The 26,137-nt window shown below is 40.2% G+C and overlaps 1 protein-coding gene across 3 annotated transcripts in view; it reads left to right on the forward strand.

Moving 5' to 3' along the window:
* The first annotated feature begins 8,989 nt into the window (after positions 1 to 8,989).
* stxbp5a (syntaxin binding protein 5a (tomosyn)) overlaps positions 8,990 to 26,137 on the forward strand; it is a 102,154-nt gene continuing 85,006 nt past the window's right edge. For 2 of the 3 annotated variants that reach the window (XM_055232354.1, XM_055232355.1), the window contains exons 1-2: positions 9,246 to 9,526; positions 11,543 to 11,640. In XM_055232354.1, the coding sequence (XP_055088329.1) occupies positions 9,389 to 9,526; positions 11,543 to 11,640 (236 nt within the window). In that variant the 5' untranslated portion in view covers positions 9,246 to 9,388. Of the gene's footprint in view, positions 9,527 to 11,542; positions 11,641 to 26,137 lie in introns of all 3 variants that reach the window. The other variant, XM_055232353.1, reaches the window with a different exon arrangement.

Raw genomic sequence — 26,137 nt, forward strand, 5'->3', positions numbered from 1 at the left:
TATCTCTGCATGACTAGTTAAAGCAAACGGGGGGCTCTTTTGGCTGCGCTCCAGTAACGCAGCATCTTCCTGAGAGCGCTCTTCCCATGAGGTCTGGTGTCAATGCCGCGCTAACATTGGCAATGCCCTTTTCATTATTAGAGCCATCCATCTGCTCCTCTGCATGTGTGTGGTTGTGGTCAGCTTATAGGCCTGTCTGTTTATTGGAGGTGATACCAGCTGTGTCACCCAAGGGAGTGCGTGCGCTGACAGGGCCCTATGTGGCTTTAAATATTCCCCGATGCTAAACACAAGGCTGCCACGGACCCTGTAACCTTCGCATATAGTTTGATATTTCAGATTCAGTGTGTGCTTCGAGCAATTGACTCGTTGCTAATCTTATGTGTGACTAATATTCCAGGTAATGTTATGTAAGATCAACTGTCCTAACTTTCCATCATTCTGAAACCCATGGACTGATTTTTACAGATAACAATTGTAACATTGATTTATTCATAATCACAAGAGCATTTTAAATCTATGTGTTTACATTTTGTGTATTTTCATTTGATCAGAAAGCAAATAGAGCTCCCCACTTTGGTTTACCAATTCTGATGTCTAAAAGTAGTTCAAAATTAATCAGAAGGGCTATATATAGTGTAACATATATATGATTAGATGTGTCCTTATTAACACATAACAGCTAATGGCATCCCAGCTCTGTTTACTATTATCATATTGACAATTTTACACCATTAGAAGTACATGGTACAACTATCACCTTTAAAATGGCTTATCATGTATTCTTTTAGCTTCTTGTGTTGTTTTGTTCCTGCTTAACAAAATGTGCCCCTCTCTCCAACCTTATAACCTTGACATTATCATATCCCCATTTTGTGCATTATCTACTGCATTAATCTATACAATTCCATTCCTCCACCTCATCCTCTCTTCCCTCCCATCAATATTCATCTGCTGCGTTTTGTAGCCATAAGGTCTAGTAGCAGGGGGTTTAACATACACATGTACCTCTAAGCTGTGCTGCATTTTGTATGTGCCTGCACGGGAGACATGGCAGGACGTATGACATTGAAAACATTCTCCTACTGAAGCAGACAGAGGCACTCGGAGCTCGCTCACTGATGGACCATCATTTAGGCTGACTTCTTCTCTCCACCTTGTGATGTCATACAGAAAGTGCGCCGCTCTGTTTTTGAACTTCATACACCTTCACTAGAATCATTTGGATGATTTAAGACCTGGAATATCCAATCTCTGCTGAATTAAAGGTAAAATATAGCTGTTAACATGAAAACTACCACTACATGACATCACAAGGTGGAACAGAGCATTTTGATATTTGGAGATGTGACAGACTAATAATAAAGTTACTCAGACATGTGTGAATGAAACAAAACTCAACTCAGCGTATGTTTTTGAGGAGCTAACAGCACTGTAACACGATTTAAAGCTCACAAGAGTCCATTTTGCATAATATTGGACCTTTAAAAAATTGCTGTTGGTCTTAGAAGAACAATAAGAAAGACGCTGCTTAAACAAATGTCCTTGGGAAATGGACCTCTCTCACTTGTAAGGCCCGTACGGTTGGATGAGGACAAAGTAGTGGAATGGCGTGGGGAGGCGAGGGTCAGGTGTGCTGCGAGTTGTTTGATTAAGTGCAGCTGTCACAGGAGCGCCGCTCTCTGGCCCTCAGTGTGTCGCTCGTCAGACACACATCCATGTTGCATTTGACCCGGACACCTGGCTCTGTCCCTGTTTTCCCCACACACGCTCCTCTCTCCAGATATTCTCCCAGGTGTTTGGGCGATTGTGGCTCAACAGTTAGTCAGAGCACCCATTCACCAAGGTCGGAGGATTGATTCCCGCTGAGACCAAGTTTTGTTGCTGTGTCCTTGGGTATTTAGAGACTTCATCCATCTTACCTGTGTTGGTGGCGGTTTTAGGGGCTGACTACTAATGACTAGAGTATGGCATTTTAAGAAGTTATAGTGGAAGAACACATTATTGTTGGTGAATTCAACTGAAATCACTCGAGTAAAAGTGTTTTTTGTGTGTTTTCTATTCTAAAATTGCCATAGAAAAATAGTTTTCTTCATTTTGTTCAACGGTTTGCATATTTAAATGGTTTTATACTAAAGATGATCTGCCAGAAGGGAGTGAATCAAGACGTATGCTGCACTGGCTTGTGACCCATTAGCTGTATGACTCAATACTCAATCAATATAACTTGCAGTGTAAAACTTAAATTTGCACTGTGTAACTTTTCTGGTGGAGACTCCGCTATCTGCTTGTTTCCATTGTGATGTAATTGCTTTGCCTGGGATGTTCCACAGTATGAAATTAAACAATTCTATGTGTGTATTCAACTGCAGGTGTTTTTATTTCTCAAAACTACTGCAAAAAACATGCATTATTACTGTGAGTAGGCCCACTTCTCCACAGATCTCACCTGTACCTTGGCCTGGTGATGTCGCCTGGTGATGTGGCCTGCTTGTCTCCATGGAGATAGTTAAATTGATACTGTAAAGCATCCTGGGAAAAAAAACAACAACATGGAGCCAAGCAGGTGTATTGCTGCTCGACTACATCTATCAATCATTTTAGATACAACTTTAAGTCCGTTTCAATACACGGTGTACAATTCTAGTCATTAAGAGTTTTTTGCCTGTATAAAATGACTCTCAAAGTACATTTTCTTGTTCATTACTCCAGCACCTATAGCCCTCTCCGCTTGGCGTTCCCAGCATATGCTCCATATTCCTTACATACTAATGACGTATATAGCAACACAAGGTGAAGAGGATTTAAAGACCTACTTATACAAGATATTAGCGGCAATAAAAACTCCCTCTGCATGCTGGATGTATGTGGCGTGCCGATGAATATGCATACAGGTTTATGCAAACATCTGTGAAATATATGCAGATTTAAATGAGTGGGTTGGCTTTTCATATCGCTCACAAACTGCTCCACGACGTTTCATTTGCAGCTGTGAAGAGACATGATTATGAAATGAGATTTATTAGAGAGCTCCTTCAAACACATTGTCATTGTCATTAAGCCACTTACCATAACAAAGGAATCATACAGTGTAGATACTGTACATGTTTTAGGTGCAGCTAGCTTCACTTCTGACCTGGGATTAGCGTTAGATTAGCGTGGCTGCTGCTCATGTGTAAAAGATTGATGCATAGGGAGCTTGCATATTTTGGGATTATTATATTGAATTGTAGCACAAACGTCATGCATTCTCTTCCCTGGTTTCTTTTCTGTGGGTGCCAAGAGAGCATTGGCAGGGGCAAATTTGTGATCCCTTTCTGTTTGAATGGCATTGTACTTTTCAAATGTGCATTTTTACAACGAGAAAAACCATCAAAACACAACCAATTAGCCAAAGAACTCATTTTATATGCTAACACAGTGACGCTGGCAGCACATTTTATATAGATTATAGTCAACTCTACCAAACGGTACATTTTTGTTTTATTTTGCATAGATTCTTTCTTTCTCTCTCTCTTTCTTTCTGTCTTTCTTTCTCTCTTTTTTCTCTTTTTCTCTCAATTTCTTTCTTTCTTTCTCTCTTTCTTTCTCTTTGTTTCATTCTTTCTTCCTTTCTTTTTCTTTCTTTCTTTCTTTCTTTCTTTCTCTTTCTTTCTTTCTTTCTCTTTCTTTCTCTTTCTTCCTTTCTTTCTCTTTCTCTATTTCTTTCTCTCTTTCTTTCTATCTTTCTCTCTCATTCTCTCTTTCCCTCGTTCTTTCTTCCTTTCTTTCTTTCTCTCTTTCTTTCTCTATTATATTTTTGATGCTTTAAACAGATATCATTCATACAAGCTCGTGTTGAAAGCCTAAAGTACACAAACACTGCAGTCAGTCTACACACAACACACACTCACATCTACACACACACACACCACACAATACAGAGGATGAATGGCCAGGCCACAACATAATGGCGCTAAATTAAATCACTGATGTCAAAGTGGCTCCTCCCCTTCCCCATCTCTCACATGCAAACATGGACAAATAGGGCCTTTCTTTGTGGGCTGCTGTAATGTAACGGGCTGATATCGGAGGGCCGCCGCGAGAGGTCACTTTCAGTTGATTATGTAAAACAGTACGGCAACAGTTGTTCTCCAGCTCCCATTGAATTTATAATGTGCTTCCTGCTCCTTCATCCAGCCTACGTCCTATTGTTCCGCAGCATCCTGACGTAGCCTCTCCACCGGCTGCGTCACCCCCCGACATCACATCACGATGAAGCGGTTTCAACGTACATGTCCTTTATTGGTTTAATTGTTTAAAGGTTCACTACATGTAACTTTTCTGGTAGACACCTGCTTGTCTCCATGGAGATTTTACCGCGTTGCCTGTAGTGTTACATGGTATGACTTCAAACACATGTATCTTGCAAATTTTAAGTAACTAGTATTTTATTGTTGAAGAAATACATCGGAAAAACTTGCTTTCTTACTTAGGAGATGCTTGCCTTTCCATAGATCTGCCCTTTAACTTGGACTCTGGATGTGTCACCTAAATAGGTTTAACATCTGGCTTACGAACTTTCCACGCAAACCTCAGTTGAGACAGTTACAGAGTGCAACTTTACTGGTCTAAAAACTATATTGTCCAAAGAATTACAACCGTAGTTGTCCATGAGCAAGACACGTTTCCGGTATGAATGTGTTCTAGTGACTGTGTGTTTGGTAGTACTTTAAATGACTATTGTTGTAGCTGATTATATTTTATTATATAGTATACATCATGAAGTGGTAGTCTACATTATGAAGCGGTAGTTTTCAAATTAACATCTTCCGTTTACCTTTTGTCCAGTAGAAATTGGCAACACCAGGGCTGAATTTATCCAAATGATTCTGTGTATGGAGTTTAAAAACACAGTGGAGCGCCTCCTATATCACCACATGACATCACAAGGTGGAGCGTTTTCAGTTTGGGAAAAGAACTCAACCTAAATATTCAGGATTTGCGTGTTAAACATGTGCAAATGAAACAAAACACAACTCCAGGTCTGTTTTTGATGAGGAAACAACATTATAACATCAGAAAATAGTGGAATATAGGCACAAATATTCAGCCCTATCTGAGTATGTTTATCTCTATATCTTTCATACGTTTTTGTTCATCTGCTGCTGCTGTTCTAAAAATGTGTCGTGTATGAATGTGGTGGTTGAGTGATGATGATGATGGATGTGATAGTGTTCGGTTCACCCCGGGGCAGCTCTGGCTTCAGTGGTATTGGTGTGAGGAGTAAATGAAAACGCAGTGGAAAGCAATTGGCAACCTCATCATTAATTGGATGAGGAATCAGTCTCTCTTGTAATGATGCAGAAACAAAGGGATGGTTATGCTGAGTCAAATTCTCATAAAACACTTCTCCAGAACTACATTTAGAAACTTAGCAGGCTCTTGGAGGGTTTGGTCAAGTGTATGTATAAAAATATTGTGTATGTATCTTTCAATGTTATGTTTGTAGATCTACATGGAATGAGTGGTCTGGTTTTATAAATATCCCCTAAAAAAAAAAAAATTACTATTCATTTTTTGCCATATCACCACCCTTACTTGAATACATTTTTAATAACGCTTCTTTTTTCTTAGACAGACATACCACAGCTCTGCCTCCAGTGGAGTAAGGACAGTGGGATCAGGTGTTACTGCAGAGCGCACTAACACTGCATTACTTCCGCTTCTGCACCCCTGTGTCGTCCCTTTTCTCTCCCCCTCCCTCCCCCTGTCCCCCTCGCCGCCTGCGGGCACCTGTCGCGAGAGGAGCGTGTTAGCAAACAGCTCAAACAGGTGGCATCGGCGCCCGCATCAGTGTCACTCAAGCATGAGCTTTGATAGCAGCCAAGAGTGTAGGGGGCCCCTGACCTCGGCTCCATGCTCAGCTGCAGCACCACGGGGCCCGGGCCCTCGCAGCTGCTCCACAGGTACATTCAGGGCATCGGGAGGAAAAGGGTGGATGTGGACAAACACAGACAAAAGAAGTAAGGAGGGTTTTGTTTGGGACAAAGCATTCACGATCTTAAATTTGATAATATGATCATTTGAGAAGGAGGTTCAGAATGATGAGAAATTAGGACCGTTGCCATAGCGATTTACAATTTAAAACTACATATTATATCTTTTAAATGGGGAAAAATGTGGCATATAACAGGAAGCTGTGCACACTGTTTTTGGATGAAATATCAAAACATATGATCTCAATCCCATCCATTTCTTACACATTGGCTTTACTAAATTGTCATTAAGTTCTTTCAACTGACAACAAACATGTTTTAAATTTGAATAATGACATCACTTTCTCAGGCTTAATGTGAGAGAAAATTACTTCAAAATTACTTCTGTCCTACATTTTAAAAAAACATATTTCATACATATTTAATTATAATTTTCATACATTTTCTATTTAGCATTTGTTTGTGAATTGTACTTTTTGCATTGTTTTGTATTGTACTTACGAGATATACTGTGTCCAATGAGGTTTTGATAAGTAGGTTAATTTATTCAATCTAAAACAGGCATAATCGGCTAATTGGGAAATCGCATTACCAAGGACACCTCCAGCTCAGTCCTTGTTATCTGGCCTACATCATCAGAGATTTAAATACTCCCTACCATGGAAGTATAGCCAGACATGAATAAACATTGCTATCACACTGTACTGAGTGTTCATTCGGCGGGTTATGTACTGATGGTAAATAAACTTCTCCTGCATTAGACACCCAGTCTCCTATCTCTCTTACTGTTAATTATTCTACATCACTAATATCTAATCCTAAATACTCTTGACCAAGATCATGTTTCAAGATCTGGAGTAGGATCCCCTGGGATTACACTACACTTTCCCCTTTTGGCAATGAAAAATGAGTTTTAAAGAGACGACTAATTTCTCTACAGGGAAATTTTTATGTTGTTGTTTGACAGCCTAAAACTCAATAAATCAATCTATCCTTGTACCCAGCAATTTGAATAATGACCTCTCAAACCTTTGTTTTTTTGGCGGAAGCAGAAGCTCTTTGGTACAGACAGTAATCTTCTAATCTGAATATTGATCGATCCTCATAATAGGAAACTGTTGTCGAGTCCTGAGGCAAGACACTTCTTTTGCTATTCATGGGTTTCAGAGTGATGAGAATGCAACACCATATCAATCAATAATTCCAAACTAAATATTGCATCTTTTGAATGGGCATAAGTCCTAAAAACAGAATCTATAAACGAAAACATACATTGTGTAGAATAGATATACATTAGCAAAACGCAATGTAAAAATCTCCATTGGTTTAACATTAGGCGAACTGAAAATTCTTTGATGCATGACGGCTCAATCTCAAGCTCTATAAGCAACATCACCGCCACAATTCCCCCCCAAACCATATAGAGTCCAATCAATTCATGTCCAGTGAACTTCGTTTTAGTCAGCTTAGTTCTCTTTGGAATCTCTACACATAGTTTAACAGTTTTGCCACACACAGGCCTCCATCTGTTCTCCTATTCATGGGTTTCAGAATGAGGAAAAACCTGGACTGCTGCCATAGTGATTAATAATTTAAAACCAAATATTATATCTTTCGAATGGGGAAAAAGTCCTCAAAAAGTTGCTTATTCCAGGAAGCTGATATCCACCACAGATACCTCCATTGTTACGGTTTTTATACTAACCTGTAAGTGTCCCATGCCTGAGTGTATTTCCTTCATAGCTGATAAACTGTTCAGTCAGCCCCAACATTTCTGCACAGTCAGCTCTGACATGCTTCAACCTCTATTTGACCCTCCTGCTGATAAGAAAACAGATTGGCGGATGAACTATCATCTAAAAAAATCAATTTGTAATCATGAGATAATCCAAGAATACACCACGGTTTCTGGACATCCCTTTGCACGTTGAATTACAAAACAGGTACACAGGAAAAGATGAAATACATCTTCCTATATTTTAAGTGTTCTGCATTGTATCACCATGAATTACTATCAAACATACTGTCTCCTTTTCTGACATTAAACATGTTCTAGCTGTCATGATTGCTTGAACTTTTCTGTATCAGGTCTAGTCTTGACATTTGATGTGTTGAGGAAAAATAATAAAGATCCTGTCAGAAATGGAAAAACCAGCAAGGTGACCCCAGCGCTGTCACGCTGTCGTATTGGGAGGGAGAAGGATGGGGTGTAGGGACAGGGTTTTCCCAAAGTCCTCTTCTTCCTTCACTGTACAGGCGTAGATGCTGCATGGAAGAAAATTATAGTAGGGGCATTAGAAAGCTAGAAAGAATGTGTTCATGTTTTTTTCTATGTGTACCCAATATTATTTATTTATTGTATTTATTATTATTATTATTATTATTATTATTATTATTATTTTTTTTTTTTTTAATTAAAATTTTTACTTCTTTTTTTTTTAGCCTGTGTATAGTTTTCCTCATTGCTACAACCCAATACCATCACCACACATTAAACATTCTGCCTATTAAGTCTGTCCCACTACTTGAAAACACACTAAACAACCCAATGAATAAATCCAGACCTTGATAAGTTACTTTTGCTGAGTTTGTGGCTTCCCTGTAACATTCAGCTGTACATGCCTTTGCTGTGATTCGTGCTAATGTTGTATTACTTGTCCTTATCCTTAAATGTTCTGTTGTTGTGTATTCCGCGCCAGTGTACTTAGATTTCCCCTGAGTTTTGACTATAGGCGCCTCTACAGAACATATGAAATGCTGCATCGTCACTAAAGCATGCTCCTGGGATACAATGTAGCGTAAAATATGGCGAGGCTCGTATGGGGCAAGTGGGTTTAAAGTCAGTACGGTTGTCCCTGCTTTTTCCATTCAATAGGACGCACGACGCACGCACTCACAGCAGCAGCAGTCGCGTTGTCGCCAGGTGCAGTGGAGCAAAACCAGCGCGAGGAGGGAGAGAAGGAGGGAGGAGGCGTTGTCGCTGGGGGCAGATGAAAGAAGAGAGAGAGAAAAGAGTAAGCGACGGATTTGTGTTGAAGCCGTTTGCTCTGTCAGACATGCGCACGAGCGGCAGGAGCCGCAGTTGCAGCGCTGCGCTTGGTTTCCGCTTTGGCTGAGCGGCGCACACTCAGCTCTTGCTCTGACGGTGAGGGGAGGGACGCGGCGGAGGACAGAGAGAGGAGCGAACCGAGCGAGACGCAGTGGGGCAAGCACACGCCACGGAGCCGAGAGCGAGGGGGAAAAAAAACACAAGGGCCAAGACGCCAAGCAAAACGACGCGTAAACAGCCCTGGCACTCAACATGGAGAAGCAACGAGCAAGGGAGAAAATGTGAGATTTCCCCATAAAACAAAGCCAGAGGTGTTTGAGTCCTCTTTTGAGTGATTACTGAAGCTCGAAAGATTTGAAAAATGAAAAAGTTCAACATCAGGAAGGTGCTGGACGGTCTGAAAGAGGCGTCCTCGTCCACCCCGACTGTCCAAGTGGGACCACAGGAGAACCATCTGATCCCCGAGAGCCTCCAGTCCGAGCATTTCCAGCTCTGCAAGGTGGGTCCTAGCGCTTCATCATCAAACACACGCAAACACACGCACGCAAATCCCTATCTGAACTGTGCATGTTGCCAGCCCCACCGCACTCTCCGCATGTGCGCATACAGCAGGTGGAATTGACCTCCAAAACAGTCACTATATTACTACCTCAGCAGTTCCCTCTGCAGCTCTGCGCTCATTCACTTTTTATCCTTTCAAAAAAGCATACAGATTCATTCATCAAGTCATGCTCATTTGGTGTTGCTCACATACCACATATATGAACCCAACTGCTGTTAGAATTCAACATGCATACATTTAATGAAGCCCCATGCATGTGTCACTGTGTACTGTGGTGTGAAGTGTCAGATTGTAGGGGCTGGGCCAGACCTGATCCCTTCTTGCATAATCTGCTGCTAGCCATAGATTAGCAAATCACTCTCCTCTCCATCAATGCTGGTGAGGCAGAGCTCCCAAATGCATTGAGGCAGGCTACATGCGCACATGTATCTTAACCCCCAGCTCACTGTATTGATCCTATGGGGAATTGTGGCGCCTTGGTGGGGGACTTTATAAAGGGGAAAAGGACCCTCCGTCTTACAATGGATAGGTATAATAACGTTGCAGCAATTTACATGGCGTTTCATGCTCTAATAACACGGCAAATTGGGATTGTCCCCATGTGCATCCGTAAGATAAGTGCCTATAAAGAAATGCATTGCTGTTTAACTGTAAATGTTTTATACAGCTCACAGTTTAGCAAGTAAATGGTTGGAACAGAATCAGCACATTTAAAGGTTGTATTTGTAGGATTTGTCTTAAATATAAACAAACACAATATTATCTATGTAAACATGTTTAAATTTGAAAATAAAATACATATATTGACTAAAAGAGAGCTCCAAAATGGTAGCAAAGTCAAAAATTCATAGACAAGGTTGGAAATACTTGTCATTAAAGGTACACTATGTAATTTTTCTGCTGGACGGTTGTCTCCATGGAGATGTTGTCTTGCATAAAATGTATAAAACGGGTCAAGTTACAGGTCGCCCCCCGACAGTCACTGTAATGTTTAATCTTTTTCAAGGTATTTTGAGCAATAAAATCACCTGAAAAAAACACCTCCATGGAGACAAACTAGTGATGGACATTCATTACAGAAATGCACCTTTGTGCAATATTTCCCCACTTTTTCAAGTATGAACAGATTCAATCTTGTCATTTCACTCACTGGGCTTAACTTTAAGTTTACGGTTTACAACTTGTATTATATTCCACCATCTTGCTAATGTCTTCTTTTGCTTTGGCATTACCTTACATTTACCTGCACCTCAAAACTCTAAGTTAATTGAACTTGGCAACATTGTGTTGACTCCATCTGAAAAACACCTTTGAACACCCATGCCTTGAACTTGTTTGTTTACCTCAGTCTGTGAATTGTGTATATGATGCGCTGGCTGAAGAAGGCAGGTGTCTCCACTTCTCTGAGAGCTTCTTATGTAACCTCCTTTAGCCTTTTGCCACTAAGCGAACATCAGTCTAGTCCTTAAGCAGAGTTTAGCCACAAAACCCTGTGTCATCTGTATGTCAGCTGCTTAGGGAAGTGTACTATCTTCAACATAATGCCTCTAAATGCTTCCTCTTTGCTTGTTTCAATGTGTTTTGTTCCTTGACTTCATCGCCATCACGACTTCATGTGGGAGGAGAGAGAAAGAGAGGGAAGGAAGAGAGAGGGAAAGTAGATGAAAAGGAGAGAAATGAGAGAAAGAGAAGACTTAAAATAGACCAATGATTATAAAAGGAGCATAAAGTGTAATGCAAAAAATCACCTAGTATCCAATCCTCACTCCTCATTTTGGTTTTTGCAATTTCACATTCTGATTTCATAACATTTTCACACATTAATTCATGCCATTTGTTTAGCAAAATCAGGTGTGTCACATCCTTTGACGAAAACAACGTCCACTGTTGCTGTGAAATGCAAATCAAAATCTTTTTTTTTTAGCCCACTCACTGTTAATGGTTGTTTTTCAGACTGTTCGGCATGGCTTCCCCTACCAACCCTCAGCTATGGCTTTCGACCCAGTGCAGAAGATACTGGCCATAGGAACACAGCGTGGAGCTCTAAGAATGTATCCTTTAAGTTGTTACTGTCTGATAATTTGTGTTATGTTCCTTGAAAGCAGCACGAGGTGAGTGTGTCGACAAATCACTATGAGGGGTACACTTGGTAGAGTTACTATGAATATGTTATCATGAGGTGTAAAAATAGAAAGATACCTTTGAGTGAGTGAGCAGTTTTTCTTTGCCATAGCGATATAGGACCCACGGCCTTGGGAGATACTCGCTTTATGCTAGCAGGGTTGATTTTATTTAATTTGTTTGTATTTGAACATTAATACTCTACTTAGTAGATTTTGGTTGGGTCTTATACGTATATATTAATTTACATTTGATATAGTGGGTTGTAAAAATGGAAGAGCTGAGTGACTTGGCACTTTCTCTGCCAATCTGAGACAGGACCAGGGCCTTGGCACATGCACTTTGTGCTTGGTTTTGATGCAGTGTTCATTGTTATGCCTTTTCTTGTACAGTGAGCTACCTTTTTGATTTCTAAAAACCTTTTGTCCCACAAGTTGTATATACTGAAACAGAAGCTGATAATATACTGAAAACCTGGAACACCACATACTGAAGCACATTTTATCTGCTTCCGTGTACAAAATGAAATGCACTTACCAACATATCAAAGTCCATCTTGCGTCTAATATAAGTGACTGCGGTAAGATGCTACATTGCGGTATGAGGTGGTTTACACAAACGGGAGACAACAGCTTGTGGTGGAATGGCACCGCAGGGAGTCGTATAGCCTCCAATATAGCATCAATGTGTGCGTATGTGCGTGTATTTGTGTGCTTTTGTGCGCTAGGCCGATTTTACAAGTTCTCCATGTGTTTGCCTGCCTGTCCTGTATCTCTACCAGCTCGTTATTCTGTGATGGAGCCCTCAACCTGGCTTGTGCTCAGCTCTGACTCAGATATGATTACCTGGGCCAAGGCTGCAAACGTGACATCTACAATATATGGTTATGGCTTTGGCCTACGATATCCCTTCAACCAAAAGTGGTCAATAAAAAATAAAATGAAATAGCTTTTTGCTTCCTCCACACGGTCATTAACCCCCGAGCACTAATTGCAGGATAAAAAGAGGTCAGTCAATTAGCATATTGGTAGATGGGAGAAGCATGACTATTCAACACAATGAATAGCAACAGACATGTCCCTATACTAGAAGTAAAGTGCCCATGAGCTTTAGTGGACAGCAAGTGGGGGTGAAGAGTGGGGAGACATGTAGCAAACTGGCACTTTTACACTGAGGTTGGCACAGAGTCTAGCATGTGTGTGGCAACCACAAACCAGAGCTGGGGATATACTGGAAAAATTATAATATAGCAATTGTCATCCTGGAGATAAGCACAATTAGAATATTGAGAATATTGTGTCTATAATTAAGCTTATTAAAATTACCACAAAAAGCTGATTAAAAATAATTTGAACAGAAACATCTAATGTAATCTTCCAAAAATGGGTATAAAGCGATATTTCTGCCCTTTTGTGGTTTACTTTTATGAACCATTCACATTTTGTACGATACTTGAACTTCAAACAAGACATTTACAGGCACATTTTAGGCACAGGCACATAATCTTAATATTTTGTCTGAATATTGTTAAAATAATACATGAGATGTCCATTTTTGTCCATATTGCCCATCCCTATTATTCATACCCACCTTCATTTTGATATTGCCACCAATATGTAAGCAGCTAGCTAGACCAAAGCCCATGCATTTCAGAGTAAGGCTTATGTGGCTAATGCTCTACTGGATGTGTGTCTTGCTTGTGCTCCACTTGAAGATCTTACAGTGTTTGTGATGTAGGATGAGAGAACCAATCAGCTTGTATTGTCTCCGGGGCTTTTGTGAGAGAGGATCGTGAAGGATGGTCACTTTGAGTCTGATAGAGGAGTAGGAGTTTTTCTGCCGTTTGACTGATGCGGATCAGATGGAGCCTTATCACAGTCAGAGGAAGGTGAATCCAGACGCTATTCTTTTAGTCTGTCTGCCGTGACATTGAGTTAAACATACATATACGTAATGGTGTCTGTTGGTTTAGATTTGTGGAGTAGCAATGGCCTTTATTGTCATTTATGGGAAAGAAATGCATTTTCAAACAGTTTAAAAAGACAATGCCTGAGACTGTTTGTTCTGAAATCCAGGATGGAACATATGATTTGTCATGAAATATAAAGTAGTTATCTTTGTGAGAGCCAGTAAAAAGAGCCTTTGCCCATAAACAACGCTAACCATAGCACGTTTTTGTTCATTGGCGAATACAGTGTTTTAATATTTGGAGCTTAGGAACGCTATTATATTTGTAAACTGTCCACTATGACCCTAAATAATAAAGTAGATTGCACTTGAATCGATGGATTGTACATGTACCTCTGAACTTTGACAATTACTATTGCGAGATGGGGTCAGTGCAGAGTTGTAGTTGATACAGCTTGTTGTTGTCTTTTGCAGGATACTTTTTACTATGTATTTTCAAATGATAAAAATATGAACATAATATTTAGCATAATATGTTGTCTTAGTCAAACCTAGTTTTCAGACTGCAATCTTCTTATCAGGCTGAATATTTCACTCCATTCCTGTACCCTACTCAACAGACTGCACCATTTATCAGCTGGCAGCAGGGCCAAAGATTGAAAATTACAGCGGCAGTGGTGGCACCATTGACAGTGTGCGGATCTCTGTCAGCCACATCCTCTGAAGAGCAGCCAACCCCTCCAGCCAAAAAGCCAACGATTCGTCTGATTCCCTCCAAAGAGTCCCGCGTGTGCCGCCTCGCCACTGCAGCTGCTGTCCCTGTGCTGGGGTCTGGAGGGCGGGCAGACACCGGAGGATGGGCAGACACCGGAGGGCGGGCAGACACTGGAGCAGTCACAGGCTCTAGCTGCAGGCAGGCTTTCCCTCTCTATTCCAGATCTAAAGGCTGAGAATAGCAGGGTTATTGATCTGTGTGTGCTAATGCAGTGGGACAGGAGCAAACCGCCGGCGATTGTTTTCGGCGAATATGCAAGTGGTAAAAATGGGCTTTGCGGTGGAAAAACAAGTTTGTGATTCGAGCACATTAGCAATTTAGTGAATAAGTAGTGTTATTCTATCTGTGATACAGTGAGAAGTGTTGTTGGCTGCAGCCATTGGTAATAATAGAAGTTTGACGTGGTGCTGTTGGAGACTAGATCCAAATAGCGAAATGTGGATTCAAGTAATGTTTTAATGAAATGTCAGTTAGTATAGTTTACTTGTTACAGTATATTATAGTATAAGTACAGATTAGAGAGCCCCTTTGGTTTTCACATCTTTAATTTAGTCATGCGTAGTGGTGTTTATATTCAGTTGTCATTAGCAGATATTTTACAATTAGTTTGCATCTCATTCATGGGTTTGCCTTTGCAATTAAGAAAAAGATTTCCAATGACAACATGATACATTTTAAATGAGGAAAAGTCATGTACTGTATATATAAATGGACAAAGCTAATCCACTAACCACCATGTTCCAAATAGAAAGGAAGCATGGGCACATGTCCGGCTCTGCTGGCTCGGCTCCAATTCACGCTCTATTGAAAAACGGTCCAATCTCTCTCACCCCTCTTTCTGTAACTGCTGCTGCCAGGCTTCTCATTTTGGTCTTAAAATGTTCGTAATAACTTGCTCTATATGATCCTGATGTTTTTATTTTGCTATTTATTTCATAAATCAATATATGAACATTACTAACTGACAAATCAGGCGCCTCCCCTCTCCGAAGTTGCTCCCGCTAGGGTTAGCAACTAGTTTGACTGACAGCGTTGCTAATCGCCCACTCCCTGCTGAACGAACGGTGCAGGCGGGAAGAGGTGTTACCTTCAACGACCTTGCTCCGGATTGACTCTTTGGTTGCTATGATACTTGTGGTTTAAATTCAAAAAACTGAACTTGGCTCCAAAATGAGCCCTATTACTGCTAGACTTGATGAGTTTCATTTGGCTGAAGCTGAATGCTGTGAGTGACGTCATACTCACTTTGTCCACTTTATACAGTCTATGGTAAAAGTCCTCAAAAAGTCCTCCAAAACAGGAAGAGGAGATTTGAACGAAACTCATGAATAGGGAAGATTTTGGTAATCTCAAAAGCAAAATACTCACATGTGGTAATCAGATTATGGTAGTTGTAAATTTTAGTATTTGTCCTAATACAGATGACAGTAACAACATTTCACAGCGCTTGCAAAAACTCTCTTGGCTTTTTCCTCCAATAATAATGGGATGCATTGTATTTGTTGTTTGGGTTGGGTGGTCTACAACTGTGTTGAGGCTCTGTGTGGTCCTCTTTCTCCAGAGATGTGCCTCTTATACTGGTGTTAGCCACGAGCTACAGTATTATAACTCACCAACTCACAGAGGAGACCGAGACCCAAATCAATACATCAAATTGTCACCACATACGCTGCCAGATTATCTCTTCTTCACAATCATCATTCAGATGGGGCATCTTTTAAACAGGACTGGGCCAGATATTACGGGAGAAGATTATATAGCATCTGGGACTTGCTGTGACCTTGTGCAGAACTGTGAAACATGCAGTTGCTGGGAATGCTTGTACTTAATGTTTATTCTTAGTGAGGCTGGCTGCTGCGTCCCATGTTCCATCTTTGTCAACAAATGTGGATCTGAATTCCAATTCATTGCAAGGCTTCCCAGTGGAGGAGCTTGTTCAAACAGCCCTGGGAAATTCAACTGTGTGACAAGATTAGCAATAAACCAACCAAGTTTTCTATTAAGGAGTTTGCTAGAGGTAAATCAAGTAATCAATGAAAATAAGAGCGAACTGATCCACTACTACTTCAGCTACTACATCCACTATCGCACACAACATGACCACTACTGCTACTTCAAATATTTCTACCTTGATTCCACTATTTCTTAAATCACCATCTTCTAATAACATACCATCCCCACAAATACACATACTACTACCACTACCACTACTACTACTATTACTGCTACTATTACCACTACTGCTACTACTGTCTTGAAAGCCTGGTCTTAAATGTAGAAACTGTCTGAGCCTCTTTAACATGGGCAAGGAGCTGATTCCATAACACTGGGGCTTGGTAGCTGAATAATGTCCTTCCTACTTTGCTTTTAGACACTCTAGGAACCACCAGTAGGCTAGCATTTTGAGAGCGGAGTGCACTGTTTGGACGATATGCCACTAGAGCATTCAGAATGATTACAAACTAGGACTCTTACCGTACCATAACAATATAAAACAAAATATTATAATGAAAAGTCTTCCACATTTCTCCAGTAACCGGAAGTTGAAACCCATGAATAATAACATGGGTCTCACTGTACTCCATTTAAACGATCATCTTGTCCTGCCAGATGGTGTTTTAAGCTTAAAAGTAGTGCGGCGTACAGTATGCACCAAAGAGTTGCAAAGCTTGTACTTTCATGTCAGTCCAGATTGGATCATTACACAATAGCATTTAATAATATAATACAACTCGATAGATTGTATGTCTCCTTTAATGTAACAGTCTCCCCAAAAATAGTAATGTTCTTCGACTTAGTGCGGGGTCCACTACCCGCTTTTCTCCATGGAGACAGAGAAGTTTAATGCCATACTGTGGAACATTACTAGCAAATCAATTAGAACACCATGGGCTTTAGCAAATCGCAACCCCGCCACGAGTGAAGTGAAGTAGAGCACCTTACACTAGATACCAGAACAAAAACATAAAACTTATATGTACATTTGATTAAACCCGTTAAACAGATTTCCATTAAAAATCTATTCAAACATGAATTATTTTAGTATTTTAAGTATGGTTAACCAACAATCAATATATAAGTAACATCTATTAGAAAACATCACACATTCAATACTAGTAAAGAGCTGTATCATCCAATGTATAACAACCCTATCCTACAAAAACAAGGCTTCAAGTTCCTCAAGAGCACCCCTCCTTCTGTGTGTCTTGTTCTTAGAAGTCGTTACAGTGAGTTTTTGGGCTGCTGCACTGAGCCCACTTTTCTGACAGCGTGTCCGGCTTAATGTCCTTTAGCCCCATCAGGCTCAAGCGAGATCGGATTTTGGAATGATTAAAGCCGCAATGTTGGTTCCCCTCTCTAAATGACTCTAAATCGGACTCTGCCTGTCACTCTCTCCACAACCGCTTACTTTTGCAATTTGTCCAGTGCTAGTGTTACTTCCTCTGGCTTGCTAATGAAATGGGTCTGAATGTAGCTTTTCTCTCTGGGCTAAAATAAAATAAAAATAAAGAAGCAACTCTCGGATTCGTGCACACTCTCACTACAGTGACTCATCCCAATTTAAAAAGCCGAGCAATGCCAATGTTGGCTAGAAAGCAATGTCATCAGAGGACAAGGCGCCTTAATGCCTCAGGCCAGGGTAACTCAGAGCTCCTGTTTGGGAGGAATACTAAAAAGCGTCTGTAAATGTGAATTCCTGGGTGGTTCGGCTGATAGATTTTTCATAACGAATGCCAGCATTACTATTATTGCTTAAGGCCGTCCCAAATGTCCCCAATTGGTAATGTAATTATGTCTGTGCTCCTGATGCAAAAAACAAGCAGTAATAAAGCCCCCCAAAAGATACATGATTTGAATCAATTGTCATTTAAAAAAATAACATTAAAACAAATTTGTTTTAGTGATGTAACCAACTTATCGGTGCTGCTTTGGTCAAATAAGAAGGGGTCTAGCAAAAAAAAGTGCAATTCATATACAGAATTTTACCCCAGCAATGATGAGCTTTGACATCAAGGTTTTCCACTTTATTGTGTTACTGAGTACTGAACACCTGGAAAGGCATCTGATACACATATACCCATGCTCCATCATTGGTATTTGAGTATTTAAGACTTGGAAGAAGGTGGTTTGGTGCAGTAACATGCCTGCCCCCCTTTATTAAGTTACTGTATTGTATCTGTGCAGCAGGACCTCATTGTATGGGTTGAGGTGTGGTAAGTGCGATACCACAGCTCTATGCCTGAAAGGTCAGCAACCTGCGCTGTAATTATTCCCAGCAGACGGCATGCAACGCTTGAGTGGCTCATTGTAAACAGCCAGTGTCATGTGGGCTGCGCAAAATGAATGGATACAGGTTTAGAGGTTCTCCAAGAAACGCGGCTAATGGTCGTGGAGCATGGAGAAGATGTTACTATGTAGTAGATATGTTGTGGTGTATAATGTGGATATGGCAGGGGTTGTCAGAGTGTTTTGATGTGCTAATTGCATGGTGTTAATTGAGAGTAAACATTATGTAACCAAATCAGTTTTGATAGTGTGGGATAGGAGGAGGAGGAGACTGCTTTGAAGCTGTCAGCTCCATATTGAATGCTTGAAGACAGTGAAGGAACGAAAGCTTATAAGGGAGAAAACTGCTTTTCGTGACAATTCTTATTATTAGGGATGGCTCAATGGACTTTTGTTTTTTAGAGCAGAGACCCATATCTGACATTTGACTTGCAGTTGTGGCCAGAAAACATCTGCTGATACAGATAGTGTTTAAAATTCACATGCGCAAAGCCCTCAAATAGAAGTAAAGATCACAAATTAAATTTTTGTACTTAAACTTTTGTAAAAATAATAACAAAACATATTTAACTGAGATATAAAATAATTTGTTCCAGGTTTATGTAAGCATAAAGCCGATATCAGCCAAAACAGATAACTTTTTTATCCCTTTTGATATTGGCTGATACCAATATTGGAACTTGTATATTGCCCATCCCTAATTATTAAATGACCCAAACTAATTCTAGTATTACATTTTTAAATACATTACATACAAATACAAATACACAATTTATTAGACAAAATATTCACTATTACTGCTGGTAGTGTTACAAATGTGTTATATACATATTGAAACCTAACCTAAATCTAATTCAGCTGCAGTGATCATCTCAAAGTAGACAGTATAGAACAAGTTGTAGGTGCTACTAATCCATATTGATCACATGGCAGCTTGATCTACACAATCCTATTCTATCTATTGAATACCAGTAGTTTACTTCTGCTTGGGCTAATGTGAAATATGCCATTGTGATTTGGTTCCACTTATTGTGACTGTTGGCTTCTATAGCGTATTGTTCATTTTTATGTAAAATACAACAAAAACGGCACAAGCATTTAACAGCCACATTAAGTGGAGTTAACAGGAAAGAGCTTTTGTTTCACCGCGCACTTTAGCTTGTTTGGCTTTAACCAATCAATTCCTGTTACACTGCAGTAACACTAATTAGGGAGGAACCTTGTCCAGTAGATACATGTTTATAGATACACTTCCTGCTCTTCGCACCAATCGTATCGCGTGCTCACCGTGACACCCATTGGCTGTGATTTATGGTGATCTTTATGAGGGACTTGGCTTCTTTCTTGGCACTTGCAGCACATGCCCCTCGTAGCCTCGTGCATTGATTTGCACTCATATTAGTCGTGGTCAATATGCTGCTCTACTGTGAGTGGGCTGAAGTGTCTGACCACTGTCCGGACCCCTCACCACAGATCCAGTCTCTACTCACATCTATGGGGATGTATGGGCTCTGCAGTAATGGTATGCTGGCATTAGTTAAGTATGGTAGTGGTAACCCAACACTGCCCTATTGATTTACACTTGTGGTTCATGTGTAGCAGATAGGCAGTCATTTTTATGACTTTTAAGAGGGGGGAAAGAAGTGTATTATGTAACTTTTGTGATAGAGAGTTTGCTACGTGCTTGTCTCCATGGAGATGTTATTGCTTCGCCTGGACAGTTAATCAACTGCAAGTGTATCTATAGCTAAAATACTTTGAAAAATATTCTTACTGTGAGCAGGGTCTTGTTTCCACAGATCTGGCCTGTAACTTGGCCTGGTGGCATTTCCTACTTGTAAGTTTCAATTACATCTTTATAGAGATGCAAGTATGATTAAAAGTGTGATGGAAGTCAACCACTACTAATACCGCCGTTTACCTTTTATTAGTACTTGTCTTCCTCTTTTGTTTATCACAAAGCTGCTGTCTCAGGTGACCATCTTTGTCAGGTGAGAAATGAAGAATGACATGTATTAAAATATAGTGTTTTCCTGTCATCGCTCACATCCATGTCTGAGTGACTACATTAAACAGGTATTGTGAGCAGATGAGGCAGTGATGAGCATGATTCATTATGTGTTTTGTCTTGGCATGAGGCATGTTATTTCTGACAGAACACACTTTTGTCCTTTTAAATATTCAGTGGCCATACCACAGGCTGGTTCTGGTAAGTACTTGGATGGGAGACCGCTGGGAATACTGGGTGCCACAGTGGGGCAGCAGTGCTTCAGTGGTTAGAGCACATGCCCACCAACCCAAATGCCGGAGGTTTGATTTCCGCTCTGCGTGATCTCCTTAGGCAAGACACTTCACCCACCTTGCCTTTATTAATGATCCAGATCCACTTTATTTATAGGACATTTTACAAACGACAGTTTCCAAAATACTGCACAGTAATGAATCAAATAAAAGATTCTCGATTCAGCTCACCCTTTTTTAAATAATAATAATAATAATAAAACGTAAAACCAAATCCGACCACTCCTACCACTTTTTGTATGTTGTGAGTCTGAGGAGCATTTGGTTTATCCCATCCAGCTGTGGCTTAGCTTGCCACCACCAGATGTGAAGTGAATGAATAAAGTAATGTAAGGGTCTTTCAGTGCACAAAGGTGCACTATATAAATCAAATGCATTATTAGTATTATGCTGTCTATTGTATTTTTCACACATTTCTTTTTGGACATAACTAAAATTTGGCTTTCTTAAAACAGATCTGGTGTTCTTTACCTGGCTAGCTCTCCTCCCTTGTGTGCCCTGTCCAGCTCTGCGCAGTAGTATTTTTGCAGCATATTTGACACCCGGTTGGTTTTTCCCCTTTGCGCTGCTGAGACCAGGACGCGAGGCTTTCCTGAGTGTAACGTTGGCTGTCAGGTCTCCACACTCCCCCGTGTGCTTGTAAGGGGCCTGACTTCTACAGAAAGATTTTGTCATCTCAATTCTCCCTGTGCCCTTGATGTGACCTCCAAGACTCCACGGGGCTTTAGCTAAAAAAACAACACATTGAACCTCCTCCCTTTTGTGCATTGCTGTGCTTTAATGCTTTGGGATATAGAAAGCCTAAAATGCCCCCCCCGCAGACGCTCCCTACCTCATTATTTTTGACTAGCTACTGCAAATAATCGCTTGTTTATTTCCCATGAGCCTTTGCGTCCTCCTGTTGCTCTGTTTCATATGTTTTCCCAGCATTTGTTTTGTAACCTTGACATTGCAGGAGCATACACACAGTTGACTCATGGCTTGCTGCCACCCTAAATGAATTATACAATACTTTTTCTGTCTTATATTAAAACAATGTTGACATTCTATGAAAGTAATGAGATATCTGTAGGCTTTATTGAATTCATACATTTTGAAGGAGTGTGGCTTGGGTAACATGATTTCATTTCTAAACAAAGGTGAAAGAAGCAGTGTAAAGGTGTGTTGACATTGTAGAAAGGAAACAAAACGCAAAATGGGCTTTGTAGGGACCAGACTATAGTTTATTCAAATTAAGACCACGTTTCAGTAGTTCTGGTTGTAGGCTATAATTGACTTGACATACATTACCAATTAAAAGTTTGGGCACACTTTTTCATTTTTGGTTCTTCCTTATTTTCATCAAAACCATGAATGAACACACAGTAGGAAAAAAAAAAAGCTCAAAAAGACACCCTTTGCTTTGACAACTACTTTGCACTTTTCTTTGCTACATAATTCCATATTTCTTGCTTCTTATATTTGAGGTCTTCTTTATATATCTAAAATGTAGTAACACAAAGAAAAAAAACCCATAAAATTAGAGGGTGTGTCCAAGGATTTGACTGGTTGTGTATTGGTTGTCATTGGTTGTAGTAGTTGAAGTAACATTATTCTGGAACCAAAACACACTTTACTCTTTAGCCTATATAACTTTTCTGATGATATTTCCACTATCAGCTTGTTGGATATGTTATTTTGATGCCTGGACTGTTCAAGAGTATGCCAATAAACCTTTTTATTGCTCGAACTACCAAAAAATGCATTCTTATTATTAAGTGAAATCACCTCTCCACAGATCTGACCTTTAGCTTGGCCTTGTGGTTGTGTCAACAGAGCTTAATTTCATACTGTGGAACATTCCAGAACATCTCATGGAGACGAGCAAGTGACAGACCCTCCAAAAGAAAAGTTACGCAGTGCGCTTTTAAGATTAAGAACTCTGGGGTGCGTTGCCAACTCTGCATATAAATAATAGCATCTTGCTCTTGCTTCCTACATGCATAATGTATACTAATCTATTTATTGTTTTATTCTTTTAGCCTTTGCATCTCATACATAAATAAAAACGACTTTGTGGACGTGTACTTGTGCACATTGAGAGTCCTGTAGTAAAAGGTAAAGGGCTTAGTCATATGAAATGGGCCTTCCTAAGCCTACTGCATTATACAGGTGCCATCCAGTGTAGCGTAGCATTGGTCAGTGTGTGTTAGTCATAGCTTCAGTGTGTGAAGTGTGGAGCGTCCTTGGGTCTAGTGTTCATGTGTAAAACATTGTCCAATAACATTATGATTCATGTCCTACTGTTTCGTTTACATTGTTTACACATTGTTCACTGGCTCTTTCATCTGTACTGCTTTTCTGTACTAAAATTGGCACTGGCATGGAAAATATTTGTTATTTGTAAATATATCTACTTACTACATATATTTTGTTATGTTTTTGTAGTAAAACAGTGTTCAGTGTTCATTTTTTACAGTTAAGTGCTGCATTAAGAATGTTCCCATGACCTTTGCCTTATCTTTTACTAATATTTACACGGCAGTTGGCCCTCACATGTAGCACACACAGCTGTGATTAAGCGTAACCCACTTTATGGTTAGAAACAATTACTTGATAAGGCAATAGTTGCTCTGATCTTACAGTATATGGCTTGCAACAATTATTTTTAATTGAGCATACCAGTCACAATGATGAACACCGACAAACAATTGTATAGGGCTTTGTGGATCGAGTTTCGTGTACTCTCAAAGTCTCTAACAGAGCTGTACCATTACAACTATCAATATTATTACAGCAACTACAACTGCTCACCTGGGCCTTGAAATGAAATAATTGGTAGTGATGTTTTCATGATAATAAGATTTCCAACTCAATTGCGAAACTGAGGAATAGATTTGATACTATAATGATTTCAATATGACAATGATAATTAAAAAATGCTCTTTTATTAGCCAATAGACTGATGTTTTCACCACACAATAATAGTACTTTCTTTATTATACCATGTGGTCTTATACTTTTCTGATAAAGCACAAAATCACTCAAACTGTCGAAGAAACGTCAAATTTTGTTCCGTTAATATGAGGTACGTGCTCAAATGAGTATCTAGTTTTGGTAGTTTTGATTAGAATTTGGTTTTTGATACTTTTGACCGTAATGCAAAGACATTTTTAATTATGATAAATTTTGTTTGCCCCATTCAGTCCAAACTACGTAAATGTTGACGTTACTTGCCCTACCCCCTGCTGGCTGCTGCATTAATACCTCTCCCCTGTTACTCCTCTGTAGGGTGCCCTTTAGTATGCCATTATACCGCACACCCGCAGTCACACACACACACACACACACACACCAACATGTAGCGTTACATGATGACTCAGGCCTGTCACCATGGCCCCTCCCCCTCCGCTCCACAGGCTTATATTTAACTGGCCATCATGTTTATGTCGTACATGTGTGTGTGAATGGCGCAGGGGCGGTTGTGCGTGGAGACTGCTCTATGTGGAGACCAGAGAGGGAGAGGTGAGAGGAGGAGTTACTTGCACTTATCATGTCTGTGCAAGCGTGCAAGGACAAAGCACCGCTCGCTCGGTTTTTAGCGTCAGGCGCCAGTTTGCAGACGACGAAGCCAAATGTTATGTATTTTTAAAAGATTCTCACCCGAACCCCTTCCCCAGACTCCAGTTCAGTTGTCTAGCCATCACAATGTCACTCTTGTCTTGTCAAATCCCCTCAAAGCTTTATACTCGCAGATTATTCTTGGTTCCCACGCCAGCTTTTAGGACAAAATGTTCACGCTGTCCACTCTTGTATAGTTAAAACTGTGGAATGTGAACTGCTAAAATTGGTTTTGGAGCTTTACTATAAGGCTGCAGTCCTGAGATTGTTAACATTTGCAACAAAACCTATAAAAAGTGTTATTCATGTTCATGCTACGTGGTCATAATGTTATGCTTGATTGTTGTGTATCGCAGCCAAAATCTTTAGCAATTATGAGCTTGCAAATGCATCAGGTGATAAGACGTTATATATTTTGCAAAACCTGCCAAACCTGGGGCAGAAACTGTACAAGTGTTTGGGATATGTCCTTGGTTTGTCATTCAGTGCACCAGCAGACTGTGTATCGCTGCAGCTATAGGAGACAGATCCGACTTCATCAATCTGTTATCTGCTACTTCCTAAGTTTGGAGGAAAAACAGCAGATTGAGTCGGCTGGAGGAGTGTGCACATATGGAGGAAGGCATGTTTTGGATGAACTAGACACTTCAAAGTTTTAGCAATATTGCATTCTAAACAAGTGTTATTATATCTACTTGAAAAATCACTGCATCAGGACATGTTTTATGTGTTGGTTTGTTTATGTGTATGTTTAAATTTTATGGCAATTTATATTTTAGTACAAGAAGAAAAAATTTTATCTTAATTCCTTGTTCAATTTGTATTTCGACTGTTAGGGTGAAAAGACTGTGGAGCCTACTACGCTGCCTGCTTTAAAGGTCCACATCTTTGTTTCCATGGAGATTGCTTGGCTAGAAATGTTCCACAATATGACATCATAAGTACAACTACATGTACATCTGAAAGGAGACGAACAGGTAACATCATCAAGCCAAATTACAGGTCAGATCCGTCAGATCCATGGAGCCTGCTCACTGTAAGAATGGTCTTTTTCAAGGTATTTTGGTGCAATACAATCTGCAATTGAATTATGGCTAGACATAAAAGTATAAAGTCACATCATGGAAAATTCAAAGCAAATAATTCCATATACAGGTATATATAACATTTTAATCACTGAAAGTTAGTTGTGTAAGGGCTCAGTAGAAGACAGATGGTCATGTGATTAGCATACAACCACTAAATTTCCATCTCGAGTTTTGGCCATGTAAGTTACATTTGTGATTCATGTCTCTCTGCGCTTTCGCCGAGTGGGTGGGGTTTGATCGGAACAGAAAGGGAAGGGCGACATGCAGTGTGTGGTTCTGTGAGCGTCTAGCAGCTCCAGTGTTGTGGGTTTTGTCTCTGCCAGATCCGAGTCACTACCCTTGTACCCCACAATGCACTGCAGGAGGAGCCTTTCTGTTGATTCATAACGGGGACAGTGTGTGAAATAAAAGAGCTATGGTGACAGACGTGGCTTGTAATTCGTTTGTTAAGCTTAGAGCCCTGTCACA

This window comes from Periophthalmus magnuspinnatus, chromosome 24 (genome assembly GCF_009829125.3).
Source record: "Periophthalmus magnuspinnatus isolate fPerMag1 chromosome 24, fPerMag1.2.pri, whole genome shotgun sequence".
Classification (NCBI taxonomy): Eukaryota; Metazoa; Chordata; class Actinopteri; order Gobiiformes; family Gobiidae; genus Periophthalmus; species Periophthalmus magnuspinnatus.